The following is a 15,226-nucleotide window of genomic DNA, read 5'->3' as shown; positions in this document are numbered from 1 at the left end:
AGGTGAAGACAAAAGACAAAGATTCAAACAAGACTGTAAAAAGAAAAAAATTAAAACAAAAGGTAGGTCCAATCCTACCCTTTTTCGTAACCGCGTGTCGTAGATTTCATTCTTACCGTATTATTACGCATATTAATTTAATTACTCTTCCATAAATAACCCAAAACCGTTGATTAATTACATAATTAATTAAAATAAAATAAAATAAATAGTCCGTATCGTTCGATCGTGCTTAAATGAAAAAGTGAACTCCCCCACCCACAACTCACGTGCTTCACTCGCCGGCAAAACTAAACCTTTATTGAGCCTTCCCCTTGAATTCATATTCTTCTTCTTCAAAACTCCCCCTCCTCTTTCTCTCTCCTCTTCCATTACATTTTCTCTCTCTAAAACCTCTTTTTCTTCCTTCTATTACAAAAATGTCGGTAAGTTTTCATTCATCCTATTTCTCTCTCTTCATTCTTTGTCGTTGTTAATCTTATTGTTTTCGTTTCGATTAATTTCGTCGTTTTTTTTTGTTTGCGGTTTTTTAAAATTTGTTCGTTCGTTAATGTTAGATCTGAAAATGTTTAGATTCGTTTTTTTTTGTTGTTTGTGTGAATGTGTGATCTCTTCTGGTTGATTTGTAGTGATGAAGAAATGTCATTGGTTTTGTTTGACTAGTTGTTTTTAACTTTTTATAAAATATCATGTAATGTTGGAAAATTTGCAATTAATCAATTTACCTACCTAATTAAAATATGGAATATAAATATCGTCACTTTTAATTGAATTATAATATATGCTTTTGGTCATTATTGATTGATTCAGTTTAGCTGATTAAAATCAATCGATTAATTTTATTGCCCATTTGAAACAAGTAGTCATGTTTACGTTTAGAATATAGAAATGAGCTTGATTTTATCAATTTTGACATGTATGGCGTATGGGCCTGAGCCTGCCCATTCAATATTTAGGATTAAGCCCGGCCCAATAGCGAGTGTAAACCATTGGAGCTTGGGAAGGTCAAACTCGAACTTGGTTATGGTCACTAACTCGAACTTGGGACCTTAAGGTCATTAAATGGGTCTTTGCCACTAGAACAAGCTATGGTTGTTTAATCATCCTTAGGCTTAATTGTTATCTTCACATTTGTAGGAAATGTATTATAATCAAATATAACAAAATTTTTACACTGATTTATGAAATGTTCACTGAAAAAAAAAAATAAAAAAATTAATGAATTATAAAATGTGATTGATTGAAGATGAGGTGAAACAGAACAAAAATGGTTGAGATATGCTTTCTTCACGCAAAGCTGTGCTCTTTTTTCTATTGGCTGACCTTGTATAAAATGTCAATCGAGGGAAGTTTTGAACTTTGAGATGCTAGTTAAGAACTGTATGTGTTTCCTTAAGATAATAGTTTTAGCAAATGACCCTTCCCCTTTTATACACGCATAGTTGTGCACACACACTAAAAAACATCTACCGCCTTGTTTTAGCTAGAAATTTTTCGTATGCAGTCGTATTGAACCATTGTCATTTTAATATTCTGACTAAATGAAGGCGTTGTGCAGTTTTTAAGTGTAGGCTTACATGGTATTCATGTGCCGTCTTTTGCCAATAAATGGCCATTAGGAAATAAGGTTGTGGTTTTCTTGATGGCATGGTATCAAGGTGCTGTTTACTGGTTGAGCAATATTGCTTGTATTGCTGTTAATTGCATTACATGAATCTATGTGTGAGACACCACTTACCCACCAGGGTATATTTCCTTCTGTGTTAAAATTGCTTTTATCATTATATCCAATTGAATATTGGGGCTTGAGATTTGAGAAATTAACTTCTTTGATGCAATTGTGTTCCTAGTTGCAAGTTTTAATTATTAATCTCTTTAATTATGATATACCCCTAGAGGGAAAACAAGAAGAGATTAATTTTGGTGTTAGTTCTCTCATATTTGTCTTTAGATATCCTTTGGCGTGTTGTACACCATGTGATAACTTCATGCATTTTTGGCATAAGTGTCATTCTGGAGTATGATCATTGCACATAATCTTTCTTCTAAAAAATATGAAAAAGATTTAAACTTGTATTATTATATCTTTCATTTCAGGCTAAGACTGTTAAAGTCAGCAATGTTTCTCTTAAGGCATCTGAGCGAGAGCTCAAGGAGTTCTTTTCTTTTTCCGGTGATATTGTATATTTGGAGATGAAGAGGTAGATTTTCATTCACCTTTAACTTTTGGGTCGTGGTTAGCTTATGCACAATATGAATTTGTGTACTTTTGCAGTGAAAATGAAGAATCCCAAACTGCCTATGTTACCTTCAATGACTCACAGGGAGCCGAAACTGCTGTTTTGCTTACGGTAATTTCCTTGCTTATGGTAGATTATCTAGACATTCTAGAAATAAATTAGCAGAACATGTAAAATCTCCTATCTCTGTTTTGGCTGTAATGTTGTGACACTCTTGGAGTAAATAAATGCTGACAAACTGTGAGCTATATGTAACTGCTAGCGTATGATGGATCTCCAAGTTGAATATGCATAATGTATACTCTGATGTTTGCATATGAGATAGAGTGTAAATTTTGATCCAAAGCTAACAGTTTCCAAGTGACTCTTGAGTTGCTTGTGCTTGGTGCATTAATTGCCATATAGCAAAAACCAAGTAAATTGGGTATCAATGTTAATATTCTTCTGTGATCTTTTTTAGAGCAAGGAGCTTTGTACATTTGACTTTGTCTCTTTAATGGTGTAAACTTCTTGCTATATCTGCCTGGTATCCTGGGTGCTTTTGTCTTCTGCCTCATCTTCCTCTCTTTTTCCCATTTGCATGCATGTTAATGGTGTAAACTTCTTGCTATATGCTTTACCTATAGCATGCTAACATGCTACAATAACTATATAAGACCACAATTACACTGGTTCATGCCTCCACAGTTTTGATGCAGATCTATGTAGTTCATCCACCGAGAGCATGCTCTATATAAATCCTTTGTCCTTTAATTATTTTTGGTGTTAGTTTCATAGCAGCAATGCAGCATTCCAAATCATTTATATACTCTATATCTGGTGAAAACCCCCAGCTGATTTCTTACCTCGATTTCCAAACCTCTTTACAAACTGATTGCTGTTGAGATCCTTATTGTACTTTATTTTTTTTGTCAGTTGTAATTTTTTTTAAAAATATTTTACACTCCGTATTATTTTATTATGATTAAGATTTGTTAGTGCTTAGTAGTCTATCAATTCTATTATCAAGAGTAATCTCGGTCACCGAATTTATGTGCTTTAATTGTAAGCCCCTTGATCCAGATTCTTAGAGAGAATGAACATGGATGAGCCAGAGATGTTTCTCCGCCAAGTAGAGAGGACGAAATCATGTATTAGGATAGTAGCATGCTATGGTAATTAGGTATCCTCCAGATAGCGTGTGCATGTATTTAGTGAATTTAATGACAACACACATGATTATCACCAATTTGTGAGCTCTTGTATGAATATTCTGTTATTCTCACCATTGATGGAACCTTTAGGTACTCTTTTTTAGTTGGTATGATTTTAAAATTAACCTGGTAAGGCTGCAGTTGGTTATTTATTTGTCACATGATATGCTTAACTTTGTGCTGATGTTCTTCTTTATTTCCTTGGACAGTAGTAGTTTTCAATGAATGCCTATGAGAAATGATTTTTTCCTTCTGCTTTTGACTATTTTCCGAGGGAATTTACCATTAGCATTATAAATATGGCGTTGGATTACCATAATCAATCAACAGGGGTACTGGTTCACTTTATAAAGTACTAGTATACCCTTGAAATTGGTGAAGAAGAGGCCCCTTCACAATTGTGTCCCTCCCTACCTTTGGTTCCTCAATTTTTTTTTTTTTTTTTTTTAATTTTTTATTTAAATTGGGGAGTTAGTTTATAGTTGGTATCATTATTTCACTGGATGCCACTTGTAGGCATTGTGACTACGAGGTCACTTGTAGGCATTGATGCTTTTTATGTCCGGCATTTTAATTTAGTCACTTGAAGCGGCCTGCTTGTGTTATTGACGTCTTCTTCTAACCAATTTGTACTTGTGCCAGGGAGCAACAATAGCTGAAAAGACAGTGACAATAACTTTGGATCCAGAGTACGAGTTGCCTCCCGCTGCTTTAGCACCGCCAGCTGTAAGAAAAAGCTCGTGATTTCAAAATGTCCTTTGTCCCATCTGAATGGTTTGAGCTTTTCCCAATATTAACTTTTGGTTGGCAAAATTTACAGGATGCCCCTGGAGGTGCTCAAGGTGCTCTGCGAAAGGCAGAGGATGTCGTTACCAGCATGCTAGCCAAGGGTTTTATCTTAGGGAAAGATGCTGTTGGCAAGGCAAAATCCTTAGATGAGAAGCATCAGCTTACTTCAACAGCCTCTATTAAAATTGCATCTCTTGACCAGAAGATTGGTCTGACGGAGAAGATTAGCATGGGTACTTCTGCAGTTAACAACAAAGTGAAGGAGATGGATCAGAAATTCCAGGTTTCTGAGAAAACAAAATCAGCATTAGCTGTTGCTGAGGAAAAAGTCAGCACTGCAGGGTCCGCCATAATGAAGAACCGCTATGTGCTTACTGGTACCACCTGGGTAACTGGCGCTTTCAGCAGGGTGACAAAAGCAGCTGGTGAAGTTGGGCAGAAGACGATAGAGAAAGTTGGAATGGCGGAAGATGAGCAGAAGAGGAAAATGGTGGATGACTTTGCTCAGGTCCATCTATCAGAATCCGACTCCCCCAAGGCTCCATCATCCCCTAAGTCTTCATCATCACCCAAGGATTCTTCCCCGAGTGAGAAACAACCTACAAAGCCTGAGCCAGTGCAAGGTTTGATCCTTTAAGATGTGCCTCATTGTATATATTTTTGACCCAAGAATTGTTTACCTGTTATCACGGTTATTGCCTCTACTTTCGGTAGTAACCAGTGTAAACGAAACTTACTTTATAAGTGGATATTCAACTATTTCTGGGTCTTTACCATCCTTTGTTTGCACGCTGATGGACTAAACATTTTGATGGTATTGGTCAGTCTTTTTGTTTTGGGGATAGTTATGTTTTACTTATATTTAAGTGTAAATCGAGCTTTTTCTTTTTTTTTTGAAAGAAATCAAGCTTTCTTCTTTATTGACAAGTACTCAACATTTTTTCTCCATTATAAGGGAATATATGATTGAGAAAGAGAAACTTTTGAAATGTACTTAGCCTTATAGGCCAGAATTCGGATGAATACTCTCTTCTGGACAAGGTGTTTTTTATTTTATTTTATTATAATTTATAAAGTGTTTGGTAGGGTTATCCAAAATTTGAGTTTAATCTCATTTATATCTATATCATTCGTACAAACTATTTGGAAATTGAAGAAATATAGCATTGCAATAACAGCATAATGGATCAAATTATGAAATTTACCAAAAATTTAAGAACCAACGTAGACGCTAGTGTTGAAAATTTGAAGTGAATAGTGAATACACCTCCAAATTTAGAAAGGTAAAGTCTATTCCGAACTATAACTATTCAAACAAGCTTCCATTTTATTACAGGCACTCTTCCTAGTTCCTACCTATGTATGCCCTTTTTAAAAAAAAAATTCCAATAAAAAGGATATTTACTTGCCTAAAATAATCTAAGGAAACCAACCTTAATTAGGATTAGGATAATTAATTTTATAAAAACCAAAAATTAATAGGCCGCAGATAAGTTGAAAAGCGGCTCAAGGCATATAGTGAAATCTTTAAATAACCCACCAAAGTCATCAATACAAGTGCCCTTAAGTTTCAAGTTAATTTATCTATTAAAAAAAAAAAAAAAAAAAAAAAGGTTATCTTAAGTTTCTTGCCTGAAAAAAATTTTATTTTATGAAAAAAACGTACTTGTATTAAATCTTCTCACCCTTGCTATTTGCTATCAAATCAAACATGGATAGTGGAAATATCTACGCCAATGCTGTGGATTACTATGTAACTCGAGCATATATTGCATTGTTTCTCTTAGGATTGTTTGCTTTCATAGCTGTTCACCTCTTAGAACTCTACCGCTGTGTATTCGAACCAGCCACAATAACACATAGCTATGACTGCAAAACTATTGAATTGAATGAAGTGGTAGTCATTGTAGACGAACAAATGATAAAGGAAGTGAGCAAGAATTGCACTGTATGCGCGATTTGCTTGGAGAAATTAGACAAACAGAACAACACTCGTAAAAGAAAGAGTGTTGAGAAAGGAGAGTCTAATAATAAGTGGGTTTTGAAGCAATGTGGTCACAAATTTCATGAAACTTGCATGATCCCTTGGTTTTATGGAAATTATTCTTGTCCTACTTGTCGTAGGGTTTTGCCTAAGATGTGGTATCCTTTAATACCTATTGAAGAAATAAGCATTGAACCATGATTTATCAAAGAAGTGTTAGATATGCTACATTGTGTTGAAAGTATATTGTTAAACCTAGAGGTGTCCCATTAATCCATTATGTAACCTAGTTTACACGAGATTTTTTTTTTTTTTTTTTTTTTTTTTAAAAAAAGGTGACTTGGTTTGGTTTGGTCTGATTTGGCAAATCAACTAAATTGTATTGTATTGTATTTTTTTGCAATATTATAAAAATTGAAGATATTATTGGTCAAAATCATGTCTTATAACATTGGATGAAAAATAAAAAATTACATTTTTGATAACAAAACGAATAGCGTTAATGCATATGTGGAAATATACAAAATACGGTTCATGAATCATGATCTTACAATACTAATAGGGAGAAATAATAGATGATATGATTATTGTCTAAAATAAATAAATATAATCAATTGTGGGGGTATGAATGTGGAAAGCAACACATTTATTGTTGTTTCCTTCACATAAATGTGTTTTTTGATGTCCAAATAAGGGCATTATAAATTACAAATGGGTAGGCGGGCGGGCGGGGGGGTGTTTCAAGGGTGGACTTCTTCGAACCACATCGAGTCTAAGTCATTATTGGTACATAGATGTGAATGTTACAAGACAAATTTGGTATTTCCAATTGTTGTACATACATTGGATAGGATTGATATATATATAGGTTATCAGATTGTTAGGGAAAGAAATCAAGATCAAAACATTTCTTAACAAGGACAACCATTGATGTCAAGAGCAATAATTCAGAAGATCTTTCCAAAATGATTCTCTAGTACAAGTGATGAATCTCATGAATGCTCTTTGTGCCTCCATTTATAAAAATGTTCATAACATGAATAAAAATCCCTAATGCAAACAACAAAAGCACTGATACAAAAGTTTGTGTGCAAATATATTACCTTTTGATCGTTTTGATGTTCAAATCTTGCCAAGAAGTTTGTGCATGCAAATCGGGATGCAAATCGGTATGTTCTGAAATTTTGTTGATGTTTTTGTATCTTATGTAATATACTAATATTGTGTATTTGTGTATGTATATAATTACATGGATTTAGTATCATAGTATCTATAATTTTATTTTTTTTTTGTTATCAAATTTTCAGTGCAAAGCAATGGCTACTAAACTTACCAATGAAGTGGAAGGAAACTCTCAAATAGTGAAGAACCTAGACGGTTGGAAATTCCCTAAGATTTCTGTTGATCAATTGTACAAGAGAAATATATTTAAGATATTTCCAACCTATGTTGTAAGAGATTTCGAGAAAACCATTTCATTGAAAGCCTTGAACCAAGATGTATCAACTAAATTACTATCTAGGGATGTCCTAAAGGGTTTTATCAAGAGGCAACATAGGTTCATGCACTTGGGATTGGTTCAAATAGCCGTCAAGCCTCTAATTAGAGATGGCTTAGGAGGTCCGATAGTTGTGTGTCTTAGAGACGCGAGGATCTCTAATTTTGAGAACTCTTTGCTAGCGCTTGTGGAATCAAATTTGTCCCAGGGTCCATTATATTTTAATTGCTTTCCTAGTTTTTCGGTATCTTTAAATGATGCTTCTTCGCTAGAAGCCCTTACTCTATGTGTTAAGACCGGAGGAGTACCTTTAGCATTGACATACAGGGTGGTGTGTAAGGCGATGGAGAATTTAAGCTCAGATGCATTGAAGGGACCGATATTGGGAGATACAACTTATTTTCAACTGGACACTGGAATTCAAACCATAATTAAGTGGGATGAAGTGCAAATCCCAGAGTCGTGGACTTGTACATCAGATCCTTGAGCAAATGATCTTTCAGATGGTCCTGTACTGTGATCATGTCATGTAGAGTTTTCATCAAATTCAAATTATTCTACTTGGTAGATGATGTTAAAGACATTATTGGATCTCATGCTATGAGCCTATGAATAAATCTTAGTAATAGTCGGTATAACCGTTTTTTTTTTTTCCATTTTTTTCCCTATATTTAAAGATATACTTTGTATACTTCTGGCCATGGGCGGATCTTAGGGGGTTCATTGAACCCCCAGATTTTTTGAAAAAAAATAATAAGTTTTTGATTTTTTTTTTTTAAAAAAAAAGAAAAAACAATAAGGTTAAATTTTTTTTTTTTTGTGAAGTAAATATACAAATATGTAACTCTAGCATATTGGTAAGGGAGTGACTATTAGTGTAGTGAGGCTCCTCTTGATCATGGGTTCGAGACCAACCACCCTCATTTTTTTTGTTTTTTTTTTCCTTTCGATTTCTTCCGTTGTTCTTCATGAGTTAGTCCATAGTTGGGTCAATAATTTTAGGAGTAGTATGTTGGTCATTTTGTTAAGTTAGAGAGTCAAATGAACTTAGAAGTTAATGAGTTTATTTAGTGGGTTTAATCATGGCATTATACTTTCATTTATTGGGGACTTGGGATTTTTGTTTTTCCTGTAATATTGATTTTTTGCAATATAATTATAGATTTATCACTTATAGAAGTAGTAATGTTTTAGCACGCTTTCAAAGTATAAAACTCGAAGAATGCTTTTGTAGAGTTTTTTTATTTTTTTTATTTTTTTTATTTTTTTATTTATTTTTTTTATTATTTTGTAAATGTTTAATCCATCCATTTATAATAAAAAATTTGAACTTATATATTGAATATTTAATTAATATATGAGTATCGTTTGTTTTTTAAGATTCCAGTTCGGAATTCCTGGATATGCCACTGCTTCTGGCTACTTATTTTGTCCCTTAAAATTGAAAAATTGTATTTTATATAATACATGTCTTGATGATTGTACAAAAATCAAATAGGACAAAGGAATAGGAATAGAGTGAAATTGCCAAGAAAGAGAAAAGCAATTAAACAATGTTTAAGCACATTATATCTTGAGCATCTTTACATTAAAAAATTGTGATAGACAAAGAATAGTAGAATACCATGTATTAGGAGCCCCTTGTTTTACCAATAATTTATGTTTCTTAGCATCTTAAAGTCATACACTATTGGGGCACCAATTCAGGGTTTAATGCTTTTGTTTTGAAAACAGTTTGAGTATTCTACCCTTGATCTCCCTTAATTTTTTGATAAAAGAAGTAAATTAATCTTCTTTGTGTCATTATATACATTTCAGGAAAGATCAATGGCTACTGAGCTTGTCGATGATGCAGAAGAAGGCACCGAATTTCCTAAAATCCCGGTCAATCAAGTGTACGATTGGTGTATAGATAACAAGTTCTTGGAGGATCAAACTGGTTATTCCTATTGGTCAAAATTTAAAGAATTATGTGGGATATTTCCTAGTTATGCTCTAAAAGATTTTGAACAATCTATCACATTGAAAGCCAATACTCAAAATATATGCACAAAACTACTAAAAGGTTTTATCAAGGAGCAAAAAAGGAGTTTACACTTGGGTTTGGTTCAAATAGCTATTATGCCATTACTAAAAAATGGCTATTTAAGAGCTCCTATCAAAGTTTGTCTTAGAGATGCTAGATTTTCAAACTTCCAGGAATCCTTGTTAGCACTTGTAGATACAAATCTATCTCAAGGTTGTTTTTATTTTAATTGTTATCCGGATATATTCTTTTATTTGAGCCACGCCGAGTTCTCTGTGGATGCCCTTACTTTACATGTGTTGATGGGTGATATAGATGTAGTATTGTCATACAGGGTAGTATGTGAGGTGATGGAACATCCACGGTACAAATTTTCGAGCCGGACTTCAGGAGAAACAGATTATTTTCAAACGATTACTGGGACTCAACACACGACTAAATGGAATCATGTGCATATTCCGGATTATTGGGTTTTTCCCACTGTACTGGAGGGTTAAGCTAGCTAGCAGAGATATCGGAGTTCAGTTGAGGCGCTTCGAGGAGGCCGTGTGATGACTGATAAGGTTTCCATCAACTAGAGAAGCAGATCAGAAAGTTTATATTCAGTTTCTGACTTTCAGTACTGTTTTGAGTAGCCAAGCATGTTGTATTAGTCTTTTTTCAGATGTATAATAACAAATTAACAACACTATGCTAATAGAACAATAATAGTGTTTTTATCACACACTACATTTTAGCTACACAAAAAAAAAAAAAAAAAAAAAATGTTTATTATTTTCTACTAGTTCATTTATAATTATCTGTCTATTACTCTATTTTGAAGTAGAACAGAACTTGGATCTTTAAATTGTTTAATTTCTTTCCTTTCAATTTGAATAAAATTAAATGAATTCATCACTATTCCTCTCTCCTCTTTATTTTTGTCTTGGACCAAATTCAGATGTGCTTATATCATACATTATACTCATCACTTTTCTCCAATGTAAGTATGACCTCATTAGCATCCAGTAGAGTGACGTTCTCTGGAATTTCGCCGAGTGACGTACCACGCAGAGGTCTACATCCTTGACCCTGGTTCATCCATCCTCTCTCTTTCAGTAAGTGCTAATGTGCTATGCTAAAGAAAGGAGTAGACTTTAGGAAGACCTTATGACAACAGTGGCGGACCCAGGAATTTTCGACTGGTGAGTCACAATCGATAACCAAATATGTAAAAAAATTTTTTTACCAAAATTCCTAAGAAAAATTATTTACAAAGATCATCCAAATAGAAAATTGACAAGATTACAATACTAATTTATAATTAACAAGCTTAAAATTGACCTAAAATAATAATCACAATAATTAACAAACTAATTTATTTATTTAATTTTTTTTTTAAGAAACTTAATAATTTTTTTGGGCCCTGGTGAGTCATTTGACCCACCAGGCACAAAGGCAGGTCCGCCGCTGTATGACAAGGACATAAGAAATGCGAAGGTAACTACAATGGTAGGAAACAAGATAAAATTGAGCCTTTTTTGTCTAAAAGAAAACCACTAAAAGAATGCCAAGGACAATGATTAAAAGTTAAATTATTTTTTTATTAGTAATTGTCTAATTGATTACCATGTAGCTGCTTGGAAATAAACATAGAAAAATTCTGTACTAGGAGGAAAAATCTAGAATGTAAAAGCCTCATGTTTCTCTACTATAAATATATTTTAACATCACCAAGGCAAACATAGGAAGCAACAAGGTTTCTACAAAAGCTAAGTGTGTGAAATTTCTGCCTTTGATATCTCTGAAAATTTTGTCAAGCAGTGGGTGTAAATTGGTAAGTACTCCGTACTATTCTTCGGATTTGTTTATCATGATTCTAAATCAAATTACTCTATCAATGTGACAATAAATTTTAGACAGTGTGACAGAATTGTAAACAATCCGGTTTGTTACTCTTGTTTTATATCTTATGTATTCACTAGTAAAATACCAGTATAAGTTCTAAAGTTTAATTATTTTCAGAGTAGGTCAATGGCTACTAAACATGCAAATGAAGAGGAAGGCTCCCAGATTAAGAAAAACCTTGATGGATGGAAGTTTCCGAAAATCCCCATTGATCAAGTGTACAAGAAAAAAGTACTTAGGATTTTTCCAAGCTATGCTGTAAGAGATTATGAAAAAACAATCACACTGAAAGCAGCTAACCAAAATATATCAGCTAAATTACTTTCAAGAGATTTTCTAAAAGGCTTCATAAAGAAGCAACATAGTTTTATGCACTTGGGTTTGGTCCAAATATCTATCAAGCCACTGATGAGAGACGGCTTAGAAGCTCCAATAACCGTGTGTCTTAGAGACGCGAGGCACTCTAGCTTTAAGAACTCTTTGTTAGCACTTGTGGAAGCAAATCTGTCTCAGGGTCCAATCTATTTTAATTGTTTCCCAAGCTTTTCGGTATCTTTGGCCGATGCTTCTTCATTGGATGTCCTTACCCTAAATGTCAAGTCTGGAGGGATACCTCTGGCATTGACATACAGGGTAGTGTGTAAGGCAATGACTGATTTAAGCTCTGAGGCACTTAAGCAGCCGGTTTTGGGAGAAACAACTTATTTTCTTCCGGGTTCTGAGACTGGAAGCACAACAAACTGGGATAAGGTTCTAGTCCCTGAGTCGTGGACTTGTGAACCAGAGCCTGAAGCACATAACAATGCACATGTATTCCAGACGACCCTTCCAGACGGCCGTGTGATGGTTAAGTTCCCGTCAACTAGAGAAGCAGATGAAGATGAGTAGTGATGAGAAGGATGGAAAAACTATTCATTACTGCCCTTAAGCTCCTTCAGTTCTGTATTGTTTTGAGTAGCCAGTCATTAGTAGTATTAGTTGGTAGTAGTTTGTTTTTATTACAAGTAATTGAGGCCTAGCATGTGTTTTAAGCCACATCATGTGTTAAGACATACTCCGTAGAAGTATAATAATTCTGTTATACATGTATCTATAAACCTATAATGTTCCTGACAACCTGTTATTGTCAAAAGATTAGAGGCAATACATGTCAAGTTATTAGTTTGTACTATGTACACTAACAATTTCTTCACCGTCACTTTAAGTTTGTCCCAATATTCTTTGAACTGCTTCTCTAGCTGATGAAAACCTCATTACACGGCCAGCTAGAATCGTCTTGACTGAATTCCCATTCTCTATGCCAAAGATGGATTTTAGATTTAAGACATTAGTCCTTGCATAAAATGTTTTCATTGAAAATCTTTTTTTAGATATATATAATTATGTTTAACAAAGCCCTTTTTTTAGCTGAGCTAAACTGAACTTAATACTCCATAGATTATTATGGTCTTAACAGATTAGTATCATAGTAAGTCCAAAAGAGGAGGGCCTAAGACCCATCCTTGGCTATTTCAATGCAAGCCTTTTAAGTAATTCCAATGCATCCCGTCAAAAAGAAAAATTTCCAATGCAAGCTTAGTGCTTTTAGGAAGGAAATTTAGGAGGGAAATTGTGATTTTGTAGACTTTGGATACAAACCCAAGAGAAAGAGTGTTATTACGGGTTGTTTTCCAATGCAATTGCCACAATTCCCAAAAAAAAAAAAACTTTGAGTTTAATATGGATGGGATTTTGAAGAGCTTGGGAGGAAGAAAAAAACATCAATTTATCATAAATCAAGTAAATACCATCAATCTTCTCAATCATTTGATGCACCACCCAAATCAACCAATCACCATTAAAGCTTACTTTGATTTCTTACTCCAATTTCATCTAAAATAGGGCCAAGTTCAAGCCAATTTCATGCAATCTAGTTGCAATCTTACCCATAAGATTTCAGCAATTAATACCCAAAGAAAACCCCCCACCCCACTCCAAGCCTGCCAGTACCACAACCTCCCTGGCTGACCTCCCGTGAAACTAAATCAAATCACTCTATCAACAGTGACAATATATTCTAAGCTGAGTTAGTAAATTAAAAAACTTTGGCTTTTGTATTCTTATTTCTATATCTTTGTGCATGTATGTATTGATGTAGTATTATTTCTAATATGATAATAAATTTCAGGGCACATTAATGGCTACTAAGCCTGCAAATGAACAAGAAGGTAGTTCCCAGATTAAAAAAAAAAGGATTTTTCCAAGCTATGTTGTAAAAGATCTTGAAGAAACTATCACACTAACGGCTGCTAACCAAAATGTATCACTTAAAATGATTTCTAGTGAATTCCTAGAAGGCTTCATAAAGTCTAAACATAGGAATTTGCACTTGGGTTGACTTGGGTTGCTTCAGAAAGTCTCGACATGGGTATTTGCACTTGGGTTTGGTCCAAATATCTATCAAGCCATTAATGAGAGACGGCTTAGAAGCTCCAATAATCGTTGTTTGGGTCCAATTTAGTCCAATTGGGCCTAGGCATTAAATGATCCAATTAAAAGCCCAAGGTCAAGGTTCATCTCTCCAATTGTGCTAAAGTCAAAGATCAGTCCTCAAGGCAAGCCAATTGGGCTAAGGCCCAACTTCTCCATATATGCAAAGGTATAAAAGCCATCAATATTACATTTGTACATTGATTCAAGCAAAGCCTCAAGCAATTAATTCTCTTGCATAGTGTTCTCTTTCTACACACTGTACTGACTTTAGCATCGGAGGGGCCTTCCTCGGCAACACCCCCGAGGCTAGTTTACGTGTGTTTACTGTGCAGGAAACCTTCGGCCCAACATCACTTGGACCGAATTCAGTCTTCTCCACTTCATCGGACCTTCGACAAGATCCCATTGTTTTCACCCGAAACAATTTGGCGCCGTCTGTGGGGAGGACTTTCAAAAATCTTTAAGCCAAATTTCTAACCAAGATCATCTTGCAATTATCTTAGTAGCAATGACTAAGAACCGCAAGAGCAAAGGCCTCCGTCAAGGAGTAGGCGAAAAGCCTAAAACCCCTACACCATCACCCTCGCCGGACCGGAACTCTCCCAAGGGTGCCAGCTCGGGGGGAGGATCATACAGGGAGGATTCCCTTTCTCCCGTAATTCATAACTCTCATCATAGGCCGAGTCACTCTCGGTCTAGCAGGGGTGAGTCCGATCATAGGACACATTCAGTGCCCCAAAGCCAACCATCGACTGTGCGCTCTCATTCCCATACTCGGCCGAGGACCCCTTTGACGGGGCCCAGCTCGGAGGAGGTGGCAAGAGCGCTGGCAGTGCTCATGGAGGCAATGAGGGCACAAAATATGCCACCACCTCGTGATCGAACTCCTCCGCATACCCGGCATCAACGGAGGAAGCTAGACCATGATGGTGGGAAGCTTCCTTCCTTCCGGGAACTGGAAGAGTGGGAAGAGGATACCTGGAAAACTGAAAAAGAGAGGAAAAAGAACCCTCAATTTTTCAAAGGATCCTCAACCTCCCGACCAGAAACGCATAAGAGCAGCAGCTCAGCTTCTCGGCCAGAATCTACTCATCGAGAACAACCTGAGACTGTTCGCCGAAGCGTCCTCGACCGACT

The 15,226-nt window shown here is 35.2% G+C and overlaps 3 protein-coding genes across 4 annotated transcripts; all 3 read left to right on the top strand.

The window, feature by feature from the left end:
* The first annotated feature begins 123 nt into the window (after positions 1–123).
* On the top strand, positions 124–5,834 carry LOC110730134 (binding partner of ACD11 1-like). The gene is made up of 5 exons (XM_021909910.1): positions 124–425; positions 2,098–2,201; positions 2,276–2,351; positions 4,076–4,159; positions 4,254–5,834. Exons 1-5 carry the CDS (start codon positions 420–422, stop codon positions 4,857–4,859), a joined length of 876 nt encoding a protein of 291 aa, XP_021765602.1. The 5' UTR covers positions 124–419; the 3' UTR covers positions 4,860–5,834.
* Positions 5,835–5,933: 99 nt separating this feature from the next.
* On the top strand, positions 5,934–6,407 carry LOC110730020 (E3 ubiquitin-protein ligase ATL31-like). The gene has a single exon (XM_021909802.1). It carries the CDS (start codon positions 5,934–5,936, stop codon positions 6,405–6,407), a length of 474 nt encoding a protein of 157 aa, XP_021765494.1.
* A 4,899-nt stretch (positions 6,408–11,306) lies between these two features.
* LOC110730133 lies at positions 11,307–12,840 on the top strand. 2 transcript variants are annotated; one of them, XM_021909909.1, is made up of 2 exons: positions 11,307–11,546; positions 11,740–12,840. In XM_021909909.1, exon 2 carries the CDS (start codon positions 11,744–11,746, stop codon positions 12,503–12,505), a length of 762 nt encoding a protein of 253 aa, XP_021765601.1. In that variant the 5' UTR covers positions 11,307–11,546; positions 11,740–11,743; the 3' UTR covers positions 12,506–12,840. The 2 variants fall into 2 exon arrangements, with proteins under 2 accessions (XP_021765601.1, XP_021765600.1); XM_021909908.1 differs by having other exon boundaries at positions 11,309–11,546; positions 11,735–12,840.
* Positions 12,841–15,226: the final 2,386 nt, after the last annotated feature.

Source organism: Chenopodium quinoa, unplaced genomic scaffold (genome assembly GCF_001683475.1).
Source record: "Chenopodium quinoa cultivar QQ74 unplaced genomic scaffold, ASM168347v1, whole genome shotgun sequence".
Classification (NCBI taxonomy): domain Eukaryota; kingdom Viridiplantae; phylum Streptophyta; class Magnoliopsida; order Caryophyllales; family Amaranthaceae; genus Chenopodium; species Chenopodium quinoa.
Note: the sequence above shows the minus strand (reverse complement) of the source record. Positions and strands in the feature narration are given on the sequence as shown.